The 20,385-nt window shown below is 40.3% G+C and overlaps 1 protein-coding gene across 4 annotated transcripts in view; it reads left to right on the top strand.

The window, feature by feature from the left end:
• Positions 1 to 14,502, top strand: part of Wdr26 (WD repeat domain 26) — a 43,279-nt gene extending 28,777 nt beyond the window's left edge. For 2 of the 4 annotated variants that reach the window (XR_008218032.1, XR_008218031.1), the window contains exons 10-15: positions 1,676 to 1,821; positions 2,277 to 2,355; positions 3,364 to 3,493; positions 5,961 to 6,146; positions 7,224 to 7,406; positions 9,934 to 14,502. Coding sequence is in view for 2 of the 4 variants with exons in the window: in XM_052737839.1 (XP_052593799.1) it covers positions 1,676 to 1,821; positions 2,277 to 2,355; positions 3,364 to 3,493; positions 5,961 to 6,146; positions 9,934 to 9,959 (567 nt within the window). In the remaining 2 variants the exon portion in view is untranslated. The remainder of the gene's footprint in view (positions 1 to 1,675; positions 1,822 to 2,276; positions 2,356 to 3,363; positions 3,494 to 5,960; positions 6,147 to 7,223; positions 7,407 to 9,933) is intronic. The other 2 variants (XM_052737839.1, XM_052737838.1) reach the window with 1 other exon arrangement.
• Positions 14,503 to 20,385: the final 5,883 nt, after the last annotated feature.

Genomic DNA, 20,385 nt, shown 5'->3' with positions numbered 1-20,385 from the left:
AATAAGTAAATAAGTAAATAAAATTAAGATTCACTTGACACAATATATGAAAACTTATTTACCATCCTCTTAAGTGAATATTTAATAGAATTTTTTGTTACTTCTTTTGTATTTTTAAAACCACTGAAGTTATTCCTGAAAAGTATAAAATGAGCTGGGCATGGTGGCTATTATCCCAGCATCTAGGAGGCAGAGGCAGGTGGATCTCTGAGTTCTAGGCCAGCCAGGAGAACATAGTGAGACCCTGTCTCAAAAACAAAGGTACTAATTTATAGGACTGAAAAGTTCAGCGTTTTCTTTTGAGTGTGTTTAGGCCTTTTTAAGAAAAACAGTGCTAGCCAGGCATGGTGACCCATGCATATAATCCCTGCACTTGGGAGATTGAGATGGAAAAATTGCCAAGAGTTAAAAAGTAGCCTGGGCTGTAGTGAGTTAGATACAGCCTAGACTATAGAGTGAGCCCCTGTCTCCAGAAGCAGTGTTGTAGAGCTGAGGATGTAGCTCAGCGTGAACAAGGCCTGATGGCACACACTCTAATTCTAGCACTTGGGAGGTTAGGAATTATAGGATCATAAGTTCAAGGTCCTCCTTGGCATGTAGGTCAACTTGGGGTATAGGAGACGCAGTGTGAAATGACAGCAAACCCACAGGAATGCTGAATTTCATGAATGGACACAGTGGAAATGTTTGAGAACTGAAAGTAAGAAATGCTGGGGCTGAAGGGATGGCGCAGCAGTTGAGCATGCTGTGCTCTTACAAGGTCCCATGTTGGGTGGCTCACAACCACTTCTCACTGCTGTCAGAGGATCTGAGGCCCTCTTTTGGCTTCTGTGGGTAACTACACACATGTGCACATACCCTCACACATACCAATATAATTTCAAAAATCCTTTTAAAAAAGTGATGGGTGCTGACAGAATTTTTCAGTCATTTCAAGGATCTTATGGTCACCAGCTGCTGTGTTGATTGAGATTTGGATGTTGTTGTTTCTGAGTCAGGGTCACCATGTAGCACTGGCTACCCTAGCACTCCCTGTATAGACCAGACGAACCCCAGGCTCACAAAGATCCTCCTGCATGTGCCCTCAGAGTGCTGGGATTAAAGGGGTGTACCACCACACCTGGCAATTACAACTTATTTGATTCAACCAAGGTAAACTGTCCTGTGACATACAATGCAGTATCCTTATGCTTTGTCTAGGTTCCACATGTCACACGTACCACTGTCTCACGTGGTTCCAGTAGGTGTTTTCAGGTTCAGTTAGGTGTTTGTTTAGATAAACTGTCTGTAGTTGACCTTTGTGGAATAAAACAGATCTTAATAGGCTATCCCACAGGCTTCATTTCTTCTGGATAGGTCATTTAACATACTTCCAGGGCAGCTCACTGGCAATCCAATATCTCCCTGGGTAGCTATTGCAAGTTGCCACTTTCTAGTAAAATGAAGCTTCTAGAATTCATTATTTATTCTAGCAGGGTCTAACCTATTAATTCCTAGTTCTCTTCTTTTCGTATCACAGCTTTGCATGTCAGAGTACAGTGTTTACAGACCTGTGGTCGAACTCTCCTAAGTTAAAATACTTGTAGTTTGGCTAGGAAAAAAACAAAACTATTTTCATGAGGCATTGCCAAGCATTTACATCAGGCTTGTTTTTTTTGTTTGTTTCCCTGCTTAGGACCTGGATGGAAATCTTTTGGACTCCTGGGAGGGGGTGCGAGTGCAATGCCTATGGTGCTTGAGTGATGGGAAGACTGTGCTGGCTTCTGATACACACCAGAGGATCCGGGGCTACAACTTTGAGGACCTTACAGATAGGAACATGTAACTATTATTTTGTTTCCAGTAGAAATGATCTAATTTAGCAGGGTGCAGTGTCGCACGCCTTTAATCCCAGCACATGGGAGGCAGAGGCCAGCCAATCTGTGAGTTCAAGGCCAGCCTGGTCTACAAAAAGAGTTCCAGGACAGCCAGGGCTACACAGAGAAACTCTGTCTTGAATCCTACCCCCCTCCCCCCACAAAAAAAGGAAAAAAAAGGAAATGGTCTAATTTATACCAAAACATGTATACAGTTGGGCTTTTCCAGAAAAGCAGTTTTGTTTGTTTTTTGTTTTGATTGGTGATTTGAGTTGGTGTTCAGGGGGTATTTGTTACCCCATTCTGATAGACATATATAAGGCAAAGATGTCATTTAAGCTGTAATAGTTTATAGTCTCTCATAGTTTGAAGTTCTTGACTCTTCGTTTGCTGTTCCTGACAAATTATTTCTGATTACAGAGTACAAGAAGATCATCCTATTATGTCATTTACTATTTCAAAAAATGGCCGATTAGCTTTGTTAAATGTAGCAACTCAGGTATGTTTTTTGTTTGTTTTACAGCTTTCAGAAAAATTCAGCTTAGTGAAAAATTATTCAATCTAGCTATTAAATATCTGTGTTTAGTGCTTAAGTGTGTAGGGATCAGCTACGAGTTTATTGAAGCACTGGCGTTTTGCACAAGTAGAAATTAAGAATGCTCCAGTGGACAAAGGAGTATTCACAAATTACTGTTAAAGATTCTCTTGAGACTGGGTGTGGCAGCCCACACTTTTAATCCCAGCACTCAGGAGGTGTAAATGGGCAATCTCTCTGAATTTAAAAGCAGTTTTCCAAGCCATTGGGCTAGATCAGCAGGTCTCAACCTGTGGATCAAGACCATTTTGGGGTTGAACAATCCTTCACAGGATTGGCTTATTAGATATCCTGCCTATCAGATTTTACATTATAATTCATAACAGTCGCAAAATTACAGTTATGAAGTAGCAACAAAAGTAATTTTATGGTCGGGGGTCACCACAACATGAGGAACTGTGTTAAAGGTCACAGCATTAGGAAGGTGGGCTAGATTGTCTGCCTTTTACAAAATAAAACAAAAAACCTACTAAGCTTATTGATGTCATACATGCCTATACTCTAAAAAACTTGGGAGGGTGGGGCATAGTGCCAAACACTTTTAGTCCCAGCACTCAGGAGGCAGAGGCAGGTGGATCTCTGAATTCAGGCCAGCCTGGTCTACAGCGTAAGTTCTAAAACAGCTAGCCAGGGCTACACGGAGAAAACCTGTCTTCACAAAAAAAAAAAAAAAGAGAGAGAGAGAGAGGGGAAGAAAGAAAAAGAAAGAAAGAAAGAAAGAAAGAAAGAAAGAAAGAAAGAAAGAAAGAAAGAAAGAAAGAAAGGGGACTTGTGAGGATCTGTCAGTTCCAAGCTAGCCTGGAGTATACAGTGAGATTGTCCTTTTTTTAAAGTCATAGAGGGAAAACCCTATCCAAAAAAACAATAGCAACAAAAACTTCTTTTTCTTTTTTTTTTTTTTTTTGCCTGCAGGGAGTTCATTTATGGGACTTGCAAGACAGAGTTTTAGTAAGGAAATATCAAGGTGTCACACAAGGGTTTTATACAATTCATTCATGTTTTGGAGGCCATAATGAAGACTTCATCGCTAGTGGCAGTGAAGGTAAGATGTCTGTCACTGCTGGTTCACCTGGACAGGTTCATTTAAAGTGTCTGTCACTGCTGGTTCACCAGGACAGGTTAATTTAAAGGGCTATAATACTCTTTATCAGGGTAGCTTATTTTTCTGGAAGCATAAGATAGGAGATTAAATTTCTTAGTAGTTTATCCCGTATGTTCTTAATGTTACCTTTTGGGGAATGGCTTGAATCCTTGGTGTTTGGTTTTGGTTTTGATTGCTTGTTCATTTTCCTTTGTGTTGTTGGGGATGGATCCCAGGGCCCTCAGGCCACTAGTGTTCTGTGGTTGAGCCCTTCTTACTGTTTCAGATCAGTGCAACCTGTCCTAATCATGTGTTAGAAGTATGTTTGATGTTCGGATCAAATCAAAATTTGCTTAAGTCATTATACCTTTACAGACTTGTTTTTTCACGGGACTGATAGTTTTTAAAGGTTGGTAAAAGTCAGGCTTGCTGGTCATAGTGGCACATGCCTTTAATCCTAGCACTGGGAGGTGGAGGCAGAGACAAGTGGATTTCTGTGAGTTCGAAGCCAGCCTGGTCTACATAGTTCCAGGACAGCCAGGACTGTGTAGAAAGAACCTGTCTCCAAAACCAAAAGTTGGGATTAATTATTATGATTTAATCTGTTTTAACACAGTCATTATTTCTACTAAGACTATGGGAAAAGTTGAGTTTGATTACTTTTCTTAAAGATAGTGAGTATGTATGTTTGAGTACCACTTTTATGCCTGGTAGTTGTTAATGGTTTCAGGAAAGCTCAAATTCACACACCTGTCCCTTCTACTAAACTTGGTGTGTAGGTGACAAACATCTGTATTTAAACATGTGCCTGAACAGCAGAGAAATTAGTTTTTCATTATTCAAGTTATATAGAAAGGTTCTAAAAATGTTTTGAACTCCAGCTATATATAGAAATTTCCCAAGATGACCACAGTAATTATTCTACTATTAATTTTTAAGTACTATATTTCAGAAGCCCACTAAATACCCTAAAATATATAGGAAAACTCGGGATTTGGGATTGTGATAGCTCAGTTGGTATTGTGCTTGTCAGCACACACCCAGTCCTGGGTTCAGTCCCTCACACACAAACCATACATGGTGGCTCACACCTGTAATCACAGCCCTAGGTACAGGGAGGAGGATCAGAAGTTCAGGATCACCCTTTGATACATAGTCTGAGACTGCTTGGGCTACAGACTGTCTTTACATAGGCAATTGATTTGCCAGACTGATACAGCACATAGAACATAGTCAGCATAAACCATATCATTTTGACTTTGATGGCTGCAGATCCTAGTTACCTTAGCAGGAAATACCTCCTTGAACATGTGTACACATGAACCAGAATTCACAGAAATCTGCCCACCCCCCAAGTTCTGGAATCAAAGGTGTGTATCATCTTCCCACTTTTCAAACCTGTGCTCTTTGACTGAAATACAACTAACTAATCACCAGGTGTGGTGGTCCATGCCCTTAGTTCTACTACTTGAAACGTAGAGGCAGCACACCCACTCACAGATTTCCACATTGACCCATTATTTAACCAATAGATTGTCATCATAAAGAGCTGATTTATCCTGGGGTTCTGTTGTCAGTTTAGAAGTATCTACTAATTAGCTTATTCCCAAGCTGTAGCAGATTTGATTTTTTTATGGTCACTTATGATCATCTTCTAGAAGCTCTCCAGAAGGTACTCAATATGAGGTGGTTGTCTGCAGTAATCCCTAAGCAGAGCTACAGTTAAGAGGTCTACCTGCATTGTAGACCTTAGAGGGGCTTAACCTCTCCGTACTTCAGGTACCGTCTCTACAGTGTAGGGAAGCACAGTACCCACTTCATCAATTACACGCAGAGTACTTTGTAAGCTCCCCATAAAGGTTTTACTCTCCTTGTGGTTTTTCAGTTTGGATACCTTGTTTCTCTCATCTCTACAGAATGCAGCAGCATCTCTGTTCTGAACTAGTTTATGGTCAAATACCTCCATTGTAATTGGAGTTTTTCTGTTAAAAAAAAATGTATTATGTGTATGTCTGTGTGCACACATGAATGTGAATGCAGAGTTCAGAAGAGGGTGCCTACGGTCCTGAGCCACCTTACATAGGTGCTTGGGAACATAGGTGCTCTGGTCCTCTATAAGAGCAGTAAGCACTCTTAACTGCTGAGCCGTCTTGCCACAGATTGCTATTATTCTTTAGTCACATGTGGACAGACTATTGCAAGTTGTCTTCGTGCCTTCAGAGCTATTTACTTTGAACAGAGGAAAAAAAATTATAATGTATTATATGGCTTTTCACAAAATTAATTTATTAAACTATTTTATTTTTTTCTTCCTTCAAGTTATAATATTGAAGTATCGTGTTGTGTGGGTAGTAAATGGTAATTTAGGGTCAGTGATTTTGTTAATAACACAGCTTTCTACCATTTCTCTGAACTGCTCTACATTTAGATCACAAGGTTTACATCTGGCACAAACGAAGTGAACTGCCAATTGCGGAGCTGACAGGGCACACGCGCACAGTAAATTGTGTTAGCTGGAACCCACAGATTCCATCTATGATGGCCAGTGCCTCCGATGACGGCACTGTTAGAATATGGGGACCAGCACCTTTCATAGACCACCAGAATATTGAAGGTAAGTCCTGCACAGTCCTTGTTTTCTCCAGATGAAACATTGCTCTGAGTTAGAATACTTTTAAATAGCAATTTAAATGTGGAGTATGACTTTTTTATCTCACCGATTTCACTTTACGGAAAACCTTAGAACTCTAAGATTAGGTTTTATCTGTTGTTTTTGGAGAGGCAATGAAGGAAGTAAGCTAGAATGTGCCACCTCATTTACATCAAGTTACCAATAATACTTTAAAATTTGGGGGGTTCAGAGATGAGTGTGAGGTAAGTGCTTGCCCCATAAGCGAGAGGACTTGAGTTTGGATCCCAGAACCCATGTAATGCCGGTGTATATGGTGTGAGTCTGTAATTCTCTTTGTTCTCACGGAACATGGGAGGTGGACACAGGAGGATTCCCAGAAGCTGTCACGGAACATGAGAGGTGGACACAGGAGAATTCCCAGAAGCTGTCAGGCCAGCTAGGCAGACATGTGCAGTGGAGAACAGGAGAGATTTTTTTTTCTCTCAGTGGAAGGCAAAGACTGACACCCAGTGTTGTCCTCTGACCTCCACACATCTTGCACTTTGCAGGCATGCATTTGCATGCACATACATACAAATTTTATTAAAATGTTTTCTCAGCCGGGCGGTGGTGGCACACGCCTTTAATCCCAGCACTCGGGAGGCAGAGGCAGGCGGATCTCTGTGAGTTCGAGGCCAGCCTGGTCTCCAAAGCGAGTTCCAGGAAAGGCGCAAAGCTACACAGAGAAACCCTGTCTCGAAAAACCAAAAAAAAAAAAAAAAAAAAAAAAAAAAAGTTTTCTCATGCTATGTAAAGGTGATATTACACGAAACATTTTATATACATGAGAACTAACCGATGTATAAAATTTGAGAAACTTTCATTTTAATGAGCATCATTTTGGGGTTTTCCTAATACGTTAGCACTATATAGCATACTAACATTAACTGTGACGAGGGAAAGAGGAAGGAACTAAAATTTCCTATGCTGCCTATGTGCCAAGTAGCATGCTCAGAGTATATTTGCTCTCACATGTGTTCATGGTCTTGTAAGAGAAACATTTTTATTTTCATTTTATAGGGAAGGAACCAAAATATGGCAGACCCCCGTTAACTTGTTGAATGCTGCCATTTCGGCAAGTCTAGGTCTGGAAAGTTTTCCCACCACCTTGATACTTGAAGATGAAGAAAGTCATAAAGCTAACAGATGAGGACAAATTCTTGATTAAATATAATAGTACTAGAGAGAAGTAATAAATTTTATGTAAATATCTTTTTTTTTTCCTCAAAGAGAACAAGTAAAAATGTCTCGTTTAGAAGGAAATAACTTACTTACAGATTGTTTTGTTCAATATGTCCCACCGAAGTGGTTGGTGTTTTTGTTTTGTTTTTCTCATGTGTGTGCCTGTGTGCCCATGCTACCTGATGTGCATGCTGGGAACAGAATGACAATCCTTTGCAAGAGCTGCAAGTGCTTTTAACTGCTAAAGCCATCTCTCGTCAGCTTCCCACCTAAATGATGTCGTAAGAAACACATGGAACAATTTCAACTAAAGGTGTTCCTTGGAGGGAAGTTAGCTGTTTTTTTTTTAAAACACACGGATGAGGCCAGGCAGTGGTGGTGCAGGCCTTTAATCCCAGGACTCAAGAGGCAGAGGCAGACAGATCTCTGAGTTCGAGGCTAGCCTGGTCAACAGAGTGAATTCCAGGACTACACAGAAAAACCCTGTCTCGAAAAACAAAACAAAACAGAGCAAAACACAGAGATGAGAATTAAAAACTGTTAGAACTACTGCATCAAGTTGCATGGGATCTTGGAGGCCTTTTCTGTTGGTTTTTACTGTCTGATACTCCTGGGAAATCAACCAAGACTTTTAGTTGTCCTAAGTTTCAAGGCCCAGTTTCTAAGATACGGTCTTTGGAGATCTGCATCTGTAATTATCTGTACTTTTATACTTTATTAATCATTCAGAATGTGATTGGAAGAAGTAGGATAGGACTGGTCCTTACGTAGCAGCTTCATCCCATAAGGGGTACTGTCTTGCAGCACAATGGGCTAAGAGTTGCACTTTGTTCTTTGTGACTTTGGTTAATGTGAGTCACTTCAATGGGTATGCTGAATACTGGCTCACTTGCAAGATCAGGCCCAATTCAGCAGCGTCCATTACGCTACACCAACATAAGGCTGACCCTACAAATACAGTCATTCTCATTTCAAATAAAAGAACTACTTTTTGAGGATATCCTTTGGAGTCTTCCCACACATACAATGAAAATATTATTTTTTTTAAATAAATTGTACCTGCTTAGAATAGGAATTTGAACATGTAAGTGGATTAAAGATAACGTTCAAAAACTAGCATAAAGTTACATATGTCATTTAAACACTTAATTCAAAACTTTATACATATAAAAAGGTTTTTTATGTACATTTATGGTATGCAGGAGGGTGGTGGATACACGTGCTATGTTGAAGTCAGTGGATAGCTTGCTGGAGTTGGTCTCTTTCCCCCATGTGGGTTCTGTTGAACTCAGGTCTTCAAGCCTAGCAGCAAGTCTTTTGCCCATGGTGCCATCTTATTTGCCCAACAAATGTATCTTTATGTGTTACGGGTGTTTTGCCTGAATATGAATCTGTACCACATGTGTGGTGCCCACAGAGGCCAGAAGAGACCATCTGATTCCCTGGGACTGGAGTTAGAAGCTGTTTTAAAAACCCACCATGTGTGTTCTGGGAATCGAACCAGGGTCCTCTCTAAGGACAGCCATTGTTTTTTAACTGCTGAGCCATCACTCTAGCTCCTGGCTTAACAATTTATTTTAAAAAGAAGTTGCTGATCTTTTGTAATGAGTTGCAAGACTGATTGCCTTAGTAACTTTCTGGTTTTTGTGTGGTGGGGGTTATAAAATGGAATAGGATGAAGTATTTATACATGCTACATAAGGTGCATGAACCTTGAAAACAGTATGCTAAATGAAATATATCAGAAACAAAACATACAGACACACCATATGCTGTGATTACATTTTATATTGAATTGGTCTAAAAATAGGCCAGTCCACCAAGACCAGAGGAGTAGTTTTTTTATGAGGGTATATGTGACTGCTGAGATGGTGAAGTTGGTCTAAAACTGTGTGCTGATGTTGTACAAGCTGTCAGTATACTAAACCTAGTAAGTATTTTAAATGAGTGTGTGTTTATGGTATGTGAACTCTATCTCACTAAAGGTCATATATACACTTCTCCCAAACGGAGCTGGGTGAGGCTGTAGACCTCAAGCTTTGGCAGCTCAATGGATTAAATACATAGTTGAGTGTGCAGCTCTGCCTTGTACTACCAGAGTGTTCTTTCGTCTTTCTTATTGTAAACTGACAAAGATTTTCTTGTTCTAATTATCTATTTCAAGGTTAATTTTAAAAATAGGGAATTCTGTCAGTCATGGTTATGCATGTCTTTAATCCCAGCCCTCTGGAGGCAGAGGCAGGTAGATCTCTGAGTTCATGGCCAGCCAGAGCTACACAGTGAGACCCTGTCTCACTGCTGCCCCCACCCAAAGTAACATAAAATTAGGAAATTCTAACATAATTATTCATTTCTTTTCCTACATTATTCAAAATAATAATGAGGTTACATTATAAAAATACAACCTAAAAAGTTAAGGACTACAAAAATATCAAGAATTTGTTTATTGTTACTTATTCTGCTGTTATGTCCTAATGCAAATTTTGAAACTTTCTAACTGATATCTTTTCTTTTTTTCTCTGCACATTTTCATCTTGGCGTCATTCAGAGGAATGCAGTAGCATGGATAGTTGATGGCGAATTGGAGCAGACGACTTCTGTTTAACTTAAAATTAGTCGTATTTTAATGGCTTGGGATTTGGTGCAAACAAACATGATTGATAGCTGGACAGACATGCTCGTCATGAAAAAAGAACCATTTCTGAAGCCCGATTGGGGCCAAACCTTTACACCTTGCTTCATAGTAACCAGTTGATGAAGCACGTCGTTAGAACGTTGTTGGACACCATGTTGAATATTCCCCATCGGTTGTGAAGAACTGTACTGCATTCAGGCTTACCCATTGAACTCAGTATATATATTTTTTCCCTCCTGCCTTTTGTCTGGTGGGATACCATTCTTGTTGCTCTTCTGTGTAATGAAGTTCAAATGCTTGTTTGGAAACTTTATTTAACAGTTTAGAAGGCTTGATAGGAAGAGTTCATTAGTCTGAAGAGTATACATTGGACAGGAAAGAATTTTCCTTTTGTTTCTCCAAATCTTTCCGCCTTATTTAGCTTGAGATCTTTGCAGCTTGGTTCATGGATTCTAGCCTTGCCCGTTGCGCAGTATATACTGATCAGATGATAAACCAGTGAACTATGTCAAAAGCACTCTCAATATTACATTTGACAAAAAGTTTTGTACTTTTCACATAGCTTGTTGCCCCGTAAAAGGGTTAACAGCACAATTTTTTAAAAATAAATTAAGAAGTATTTATAGGATTAAAGTGACTTCATTTGTATACATTTGGAATCTAAACCAGCTTAAAAACAGTTTCCTCTGTGACTCAGATATGCAGTGTAACTGATGCTCTTCTGGGGTACCACCTGAGACATGGCATGGTCAGAAACAGTGCTCAGAAGGACATGGCACAGGAAAGCCAGAGAGACACTCTGAAGGTTCCCCCTTTTTATTTTATTCCCGAAGGGACATCAGTACCTGATGTTGAAGAAATTCAAGATTCAAAAGGAGAATTTTATAAATACACCAACATGAAAAATCAGCTATCAGTCTAGGTTTTCACGAAAGCTTGTTCCAAGTTCTTCTAGACTTGGTGCGATCTAGTAAAGTAGAGATCAGAAGATAGACCCACTTGGGGAATTTATAGTGTCGTTGAGACTTAGAATTCAGCAGGTTACAAACATATGTCAACTGGGATTCAAACCTCAGTCATTTCTCCTAATTGCCCTTAATGCCCAACATATAGGGACACTGGAATTTAACAAAGATTCCTTCTCAACTTCTCAGATGTTGCCATACTGAACCTCATTCAAACTGGTGCTGTGGACAGTCTTTCCCTCTCCTCCACCTTTTAGTTTAAGGGATGGTTTCCTTTATGGAAAAAGGCTCTCATTTTGAAGACTCTACATCTAATGTCTGATGTTCATGGTGTTTTTAAACCCCATAGCTGCTGGGTCTAACAGTCTCTCTTGAAATTGCCTGTTTTTCAGTAGAGGATGATCAGGGTGACCACAGCTATTGGAAAGAGAAATGGAATTACTCCCAAAGTAAGATCCTGGTGAAGAAAAAAAAAATCTTGTATCAAGTTGCCCTTGAGGCCAAGCCAAATCCATAGCATTCTCACCATGATCATACATACCCCTTCACGGCCCTAAGAGAGGAGAGATGCTTGGAGTGTAGGGCACATAAGGAGGGATAGAAGCAGGGAGGGAAAGTCGGGAAAAGGAAGAAGAAAACACATTCGGCCTTAAAGTAGAGTTCATTCTCCCAAAGTTCATAGTGAGGAAATGAGAGGTTGTAGTCAGCAATGATTTTATCAAATGAGTGTGTAAAAAGATTACATCAAGCTTCATTTTGCAGAGACCACCACTTTAGAAAATCAGAGAAATCCTGTTTTGATACTTCTAAGTTAAAATAATGTTACCGTTTATCTGGTACTTCATTTCTTTACTAAATTACTTTTCACTTTAAGCTTGAATAAAAATTTTCATTTGTAACTGTATATAATTAAGTGGCAACTCCTCTTTACCTCAGTGCAGTTCAAACCGTATTTTGATTGATATACCCTGACGCCATTAACACACACACCCAGTTTCTACATAACAGTCACTAACAAAATGAGGGCATAGAACTCCAGGGCTGTTTACAGATGTGGTTACATTGTACCATATGGTACATATGTAATGTTCCTGAGATTTGTGCCCACTGGGCAGTTGACACTCAGATTCTACCAGTATACCAAGCCACACCTAGATCTGAGTTTTCATAGTGCCTGTGAAGTACAGTTAAAAACACTTAGAAGTAAAAACGTGGACTCAGAGTGAGGCACATTTTAAAGTGGAGTTACAGCTATGCAAAGGTGTTCATAGCAGCTCGGTGAGTGGTTTCCAGGTCTGTTCTAATTGGCAGCTTCCTCTATATACTGGTACTTCACTGTGCCAATTTGCCGGAAGCATCTGTTTCATAGATTTACCATGACGTGAGTGTGTTAGAAAGGTGGGAAAGAGGGTGAAGAAACCTAGCTTTTATGATGGAAGAACCTGGTGGCAGGATTTTTCTAACCCATAGCTAGTAACTGAAAATTTCTGACAATGTGATAAACATAAAGGCTTAAGAGGGAAAATTCTGTCAAGCCAGCCACAAGATACTAACCAATGTATAAGCTGAAAAGTACCAATACTTTTTGCACATAGATCAAAATAGTGGAGAATTTTGGCTCCAAAAATCAGGTTAGTAGGCTCAATTCCTTGTGCTTAAAAATGTTGTTATTAATGCATTGATTAAGGGCTAGAGCAAGAATGAAATTAAATGTCTTTTTCCTCTGAATAACTGGTTATTAGTGGTAAAGTGTTGGATTGGGGGATCACTGAGGTTGGTGTGTGGGGGTGAGAAAAGGAGTTAGAGTGGGAGTTCGTTGGGAGATGGCAAAGCTTTGGATTTGGTTTTGTATTTTGTTAGTATTCATGCCAGCAGTATTTGCTGCTCTCGCTGGCCAGATATTCTAGTAATCCAGGTAAGTAGTTGAAAACAGGAAATTTTATTTGCAAATATCCCCATATATTGGCCCATTTTCTTGGGTGGAGAACAAGAAAGGAATTCTCTGACTATAATGAAAACAACCTGCTAGACGAACCAAGAGCAATCTCCTTAGTCTGAGAAGACAAGCAGGAATTGAGCAAGATTAGTGGTTAGGAGTGTTCTGCCTTGACTGGCATTCTATGGCATTAATAGAAAATTCTTCTTCCCACCCCTCCCCGCCTTGAAATCTTTTTTAGGACGTTGGTTCCTGCAAACAAGAACTGACCCTCTGCCTCCCAGTGGGTAAATGTGTCGCACATCTCTTGAAAGGGAACATATCCATGTCATTTACTTTACAGCAGAAGAATGGGGAGGAAAGAAGATAATTTGTCTTAATATCCTTTGTGTCCCATTTTTTTAAAATATATTTTTACCTAGTAATTTTACTTTAATGTCTCAGACTTCAGCAACTCTCCCTTTGTTTGCTGGCCAAAGCATTACCTCCATTTCCAAACCCATACCTGGTTTCACTTCAACTGCTAACTTGAAAGAGGTGAATTTGCATTTACACTTAGACACTTTCTAAAAACAGGGTGGACTTAATCTAATGTTGCAGTGTTGAGCTATTGTTACAGTAGCTGCCCTTGAACTGCAAAAACAAGCTGTAACCATCCCTATCTACTGGATCCAGATGTCCTGGATTTAATGAGGTTAGTCGTATAAGATTTTGTGTGCTTGAGAAAGGAAGAACTTGATTCATAAAATATCCTAGAAACAACTTCTAGGTTGTCATTTTTACTGAAAGTCTTGTGCACATGTAAAGTGCCCTCTCTTGAGTTTAAGACTTGGCTAATACTTGTCTATTTTTATAAGAATGAAATTAATTGTGTCCCATCTTTGACTTAGACATTTACATTATCAGGATCAATATGGTAGAATTAAATCATAACATTTTTAGGCTCGGGGGGGGGATGTTATTGGCCTCTTGATAGTAAGAGAGTGAGTGAAAGTGTGTGTGTGTGTGTGTGTGTGTGTGTGTGTGTGTGTGTTTTGAGGGGAGTAGATCACAAAAGCATGTATGTGCTTACAAACCAAGCTGTAGAGATCACAAAGAATTTGAGTGTTGCTCTGGAGATTTCTGAGCTATGGAGAGTGATACGGCCTTGTGCGATGTAGCTCACACAGCTGTTGGTGTGGAGTAATAGTTAACTATGAACTGATAGATGTTTCCAGAGGATTGTGTTCTTAAACTTTGGGGTTTGCTTTTTTAACTGCCTCTCAGATTATATTTAGTAGTTTATAAATTTCTTTGTTTTATTATTTCATTAAAGTATAAAAACTTCAGGTCTCATATTTATTTTCACTTGTTCTACTAATTATTTACAAGACACCTTTTGGTTGACATTTATTTTATAAATGTGTGGTATATTAAATGTCTTTAAATTTTTTTGTTTGGTTGAAATTACAGTAACTTTGATTTGCTTTACTTGGATTTTTAAATTTTATTTTAATTACACCTTTTCCATGTCAGTGCACAGCACTTGCCCAGTCCTTTGTATTCCCTTCTCTCAATTCAATAAACAGAATGAGTAATTAATTCTTGTTGTATTATATCTCAAATGACTAATTTGCTGAACTGGTGGCCATATCTTGACCTGGGTTTGTGAATGGAGCCTAAGGAAACAATTCTTCATGTCCTTGAAGGAGGCTCTGGTGCAGCCAGTCATGGATAAGGGTAGATTCCAGAACCTGTACTTAAATAGAAGTGTGTGAGACTCAACCTGGGGAGGTGTGGGTTGATTTCCAAACCAATTTTCAGTTTTCTCATTAGAGGGAAAAGCCATCAAGATAGTGGTTGTTGCCAAGCCTAATGACCCAAGTTCGAGTCCTAGGACCTACATGAACAGAGAACCAACTCCTGCAACAACCTTACCCCTCCCCAGAAATAAATAAGTTAAAGGAGAAAATTTGTGTGTGTGTGCACGCATGCACATCCTCACCCTCTGAAGCTAGAGAGGGTGTAGGATCCCTGGAGATGGAGCTACAGGAATGTGAAGCATCAGAAACTGATGGTGGGACTCAGCAGGTGCTTGTAACTGCTGAGCCATCTTTCCAGTCCCAGAGAATTTTTTGTTAACATCTCATATAATTACATGGTATCAGCCTGCCACCTATCCAGTGATTGGTGTTTGACCAACACAAGACCAAGCTGTATTACTCCCCAGTGATGACAGCACAACTTAGACTCGGGACCAGAGAGTTTGAGGGACTGACCACTTATTTGCTTATGTGTATCTACTTGGTTACTGAGTGGTACTGATACACTGCTAATACACTCAGTGCTTTGTGTATTCCAGCCCCTAGAATAAGCCACTTGGTAATGTAATAGATAAGTACAATAGGTTTATATGGCAGTGGTAATTCCCAGCTTATAGATGAGGGAGAGCGGGTATGAAGCTGAGAGTCAAACCAAACCTCGAAGCTAATGTTTGCAGTCATACCATAGTCTTCCCTTAGTCTGTAGGTGGCTACTTTGGAAAAATCAAAATCTGTTAAGCGTCATTAAAATTAAATGACACTTGAGATTTCAGGAGGTATCCATATAATTAAACATTTAAGTTTTCTAGAGTCTTCAGGCAAGTTACTTAGTATGTGAAAGTCGGGCCACTCATCTGTGAAAGTATCCTACCGGACATTGAACTGAAAGAAAATTAAAATGTTTTTGAAGAACAGTTTAAAATTTAACAAAAGGGAAAAAGCAGACTTCAAGGCCATCCTAGTCTTCATACCAAGTTCCAGGCTGGAGAGAGGACTCAGCGGTTAGAACACTGGCTGCGCTTCCAGAGGACCCAGGTTCAATTCTCAGCACCCACATGGCAGCTCACCACCATCTCTAACTCCAATCCCTCTTCTGACTTCTGCAGTGAAATAAATGCTTTATAGACATTGTCCATATGTGTGGAGCTTGCTTAGATTGCTATGTTAACAAACCAACTGCAGAACTTTTGAGTCTTGGGGAGATTTGAGCCCTCATGGGTTATTTAATACAAATGGTAAATAGTCTTAACTAGTTACTACTCAGGAGGGAGAAGTAGGAGGTTTGTGGATTTGAACCTGCCTGAGCTACATAGCAAGACACCCCCCCCAAAAAAAAGATAGTTTATAGAGTGTTGGCATTATATTTGTATATGCTTTAAGATTCTAAACCTTAACATACGTGATGTTGAACTTGCTTCAAAGCGTGGTAGGCAGGGAAAGGTAGGTTATCAGTACAATGTGTTGACTATTACAACTGGTAGAAAATACCGCCGGGCGGTGGTGGTGCATGCCTTTAATCCCAGCACTCAGGAGGCAGAGACAGGTAGATCTCTGTGAGTTCGAGGCCAGCCTGGAACTCTACAGACCGAGATCCAGGAAAGGTGCAAAGCTACACAGAGAAACCCTGTCTCGAAAAAAAAAAAAAAAAAAAGAAAAGAAAATACCAACTAAGAACATGGGGTTATCTATCGAGGCTGGAGATGGAGCTGGGTGACATAAGCACTTGCCTAGCATTTGTGAAGCTCAGTTCCCAGCACTGAAAAACACTCTTGCAGGGGCAATGGCTCAGCAGATAAAAGCACTTCCTTGTAAGCCTGAGTTCAATCCCCAGAACCCACATAAGAAGCCAGATATGGTGATGTAGATCTGTAATCTTAGCAAGATTGGGAAGCAGAGACAATGACCTGGAAGGTAGCAGGCCAGCTATCCTGGAGTACACTGGGCAGTGGCAGAAATGAGACACTCTGCCTCAACAAAATGGAAGGTGAGGACTGACTCCACAAAGTTGTCCACTGACATCTATATCTCCTTGCCACAGAAAAAAATTAATTTAGAAAACCTATACAGATTTGCTACAGAGGACTTGCCTTGTCCCACAGATCTCTGTTGTCAGCAATCATAGCAGCAAATGTGTTGCCTTCAATTAAATAAGCTTCAATTCTGTTCAATCTGTGGAATAAGTAGGCCCTGGTAGATCAGTTCCAGAGATGTCAAGGTCTACAAGGAAGCTTCCCACAGTTGGATCATGTTCTCTCCCTTTGAGAATGATCAGTTTGAAGCAAGCTTTGGGAATGGACACAACACCTTTGCTCAAGTGCCAGCCAGGAGTAAATAGTTTAGGGGGTAGTGGATGTAAGTTGACATCATCGATCCTGGGGAGTGAGCTGTGAGGAAGAGATGTCAGGAGAGCCATGGAATCGTAACTCAATCTTAGACCAGGGCTGGGGTGTATTTGTATAGCTGTGGTAGAACACTTACCTAACATGTGCAAGGCCCTGGGTTCATTTCCTATCACTGCAGAAAACAAAACTTAACCATGACCTTCCAACCTGACAGGTTCTTTTAGAAAACAGGAACTTAGCATATTTGAGGTTTTATGTTTTCAGTTTGGGGTATTTGAGATATGGCTCAAGCAGGCCTTGAAGCAGCGGTGCCTCGGCCTCTAGAGTGCTGAGGTTACAGGTGTCCACCTCCACCACTGGCTTTTAAACCAGCACACATTTTGACCAGGTTCAAATGTGTAGAGGAAACTGATACATAAACGGGACCCAAGATACAAAAATGGCATTTTAACGGATGTAGCAGAGCAGACTGACAACAGAGGAAGCCACAGTCAAACCTCCAAGCTTCAGCAAGTTGATTGTGATCCCTCACCTATCACACCCTCTTCCCCACCCAGCCCTATGGGAAGCAGCTGAAAAGCTGTCTTTCTAAAGAGCAACGTGAGAGGAGTACCAAGTTAGTGCTGTGGCTTACTGTGGCAGCGACAGTTGAGGCTTTTTTTTTTTTTTTTTTTTTTTTATGTACATTGGTGTGAAGGTGTCAGATCCCCTAGAATTGGAGTTACAGACAGTTCTGAGCTGCCATGTAGGTGCTGGGAATTGGACCCAGGTCCTCTGGAAGAGCAGCCAGTGCTCTTAACCACAGAGCTATCTCTCCAGCCCCCAGCTAAGGCTTTGAACGACTGAGTCATTAGCAAAAACTAGCCTTCTGCCTTTTAAGACATTTGAGAAAAGTGGCCTAAATCCAAAGGCTTCACTGAAAATTGGCACTGCCATATCTGAATGGAATGGCAGAAGTCATAAAGCCAGCACAGCTGCTTGACAAAGGTCCAGCAGAGCTGAGCCACATGGTGGCTGCCATGCCACCTTTGGTTTTCATCTCCACCTCTTGCATACTTTGGGCACTTTTAATATTTGTACATTTGAGGATATTGGATTGATGGAAAATTCCTTATGAATCATTTATGCCTTCTCCCAAGAATGCTGCTTTTAAGCTCCCCCAGGACAGTCCTGAATAAACTACTCTCCCCCTGCCCCCACTTTGAGGGAGATACCCTTATCTACTTGAAGGTCTTCCTTATGCCTTGGAGGTTGTGACACATAAAGAAGCTAGAGGTCTCTTTATGAGGCTATGAGACATTCTTGAAACATCTGTCCCTGCACTTACACAGGAACAAGATATTCAAAACAAAGTAAACTCAAAAAGGTCAAGATTTGGTAGGCTAGAGGAATTGGCCACAGTTCAGATTACAAGCCTCTTTCCGCTGTACACTCAGACAATTATGTGGCATACAACTCTGCCCTACACAGAGACATACTGATGAGCAAAATATGGAATGGAAAGATGATAAAAGTGTGAGATGTTAGGACCTTCCTCTGTTAGAAGTTAGCTCATGTAGAGCCACTATAATGTCATATGACCAAGGAACAACAGAATGTCAAGATTAGACATATAGACAAATTCTATAAAGATATAAATGTGAACATTGATTGTATTATGCCAGAATTTAAATAATAACTGCAGCAGCTTTAGCCTGGGAATTTTTCCTGGGCACTCTGACCACTAAGAGTTAATAATACACTGCTTGGGACATGGCAAAATGCCCAGGGTGGTTGAAGATTTTTGTTTTGGTGTAGTGTCCTTGAAGCAATCAAGCAACCAGCCTGAGCACAGGCTGTCATATGCCTCTAGATTCTTAAAAATTGGTTTATAGGGTTAATGAGTAGTAATGATAACTGTTTATTAATGATATCAGAACTTGAGGGAAAATGATTGGAAATGATAACTCTGTTCTGTCATAGTTTATTAATGATGACAAAAAGATGAGCAAAAGAAAGTGAAGCACATGTCCAAAACCAAAAATGATATGATCTATATTTTGGAACATCATGAATGTATCCCTGCTAACTAAATTCTGTATAAGAAACACTCTGGCTGCTAGTCAGTCAGGCTACAAGATTCTCTCGACCACCATGGCCTGGCTCATTTCCTTCTCTTGCTGACTCCTTACACCCTCTGCAGGACCCATCCACCACTGGGGATGGCTCCTGGCAGAAAATCCTCAAGAAGAGCCATTTTTTTGGAATAGCCTTGCTAACTAATTTTACATCAAAAATATTTCAATCGATTATAGTACATGACATGTTTGGTTTAAAGGACAAAACTTAGGATGTAGCTTGGTTGATACCAAGTTCTAGACCAGCCCAGGACACAGATCTTGTCTTTAAAAATAAATAAGCAGGCTAGGGATGCCCTCTTCTGGCTTATAGGGGCACTGCACACTTGTGGTACACAGATATGCAAGCAGGCCAAACACCTATACATATAAAAAAAACCTTAATGCTGAACCTAGATGGCAAACACACAATTTCAAATTCTCCCCTTCTGTGGTACTGGAGATGCAACCCACAGCCTTGCTTGTGCCAGAAAGTTACACTAACACCGAGCCACACCCTCAGCCTCTTTCTGTGTCATCATATCATCATCATCATCATTTTATTCATTGTTTTTTCAAGGCCAGGTTTCTCTGTGTAGCCCTGTCTGTCCTGGAACTCACTCTGAAGATGAGGCTGGTCTCGAACGTGGAGATCACCTGCCTCTGCTTCCAGAGTGCTGGGATTAAAGGTGCACACCACTACTGTCTGGCTACTTCTGCATTATTAAAACAAGTTTACCTAGATATTAGAGAGAGACAATTACACCTAGTATGTGATAATCCTTAAGTTCTGATAGAATGTTACTTGTAAGCAAAATTAATTTCAGCAGTCTGAAGTAAACCCAATACAACAGTTTCCCTTTTAAGCTCAGAAGATCTTACAATACTTCTAGTGTGCACTACATTATTGGGCTGGTGACATGACTTAGTGGTTAAGAGCACTGGCTGCTCTTCCAGAGAACCCAGGTTCAATTCCTAGCACCCGCATGGCAGCTCACAACTGTAACTCCAGTTCCAGGGGATCTGACACCTTCACACAGACATACAGACAAGCAAAACAATACATTTAAAATAAAAATGTCATTTAAAAAACACTTCTAAAGTTAACTACCTTGAAGAAAGATAGTGGTGGACTTTGATTCTGTTGTTCCATTACTGCTTCTCTGAGTTAAAGGACATCAGTCAGACTTCTCCATGAAAGAGCAATAGAACAACACAATCTGA

Source organism: Peromyscus californicus, unplaced genomic scaffold (genome assembly GCF_007827085.1).
Source record: "Peromyscus californicus insignis strain IS unplaced genomic scaffold, ASM782708v3 Scaffold_14__1_contigs__length_90479793_seg_2, whole genome shotgun sequence".
NCBI lineage: Eukaryota > Metazoa > Chordata > Mammalia > Rodentia > Cricetidae > Peromyscus > Peromyscus californicus.
The sequence above is the reverse complement of the archived record's forward strand: the minus strand, read 5'-3'. Positions and strand labels throughout refer to the sequence as shown.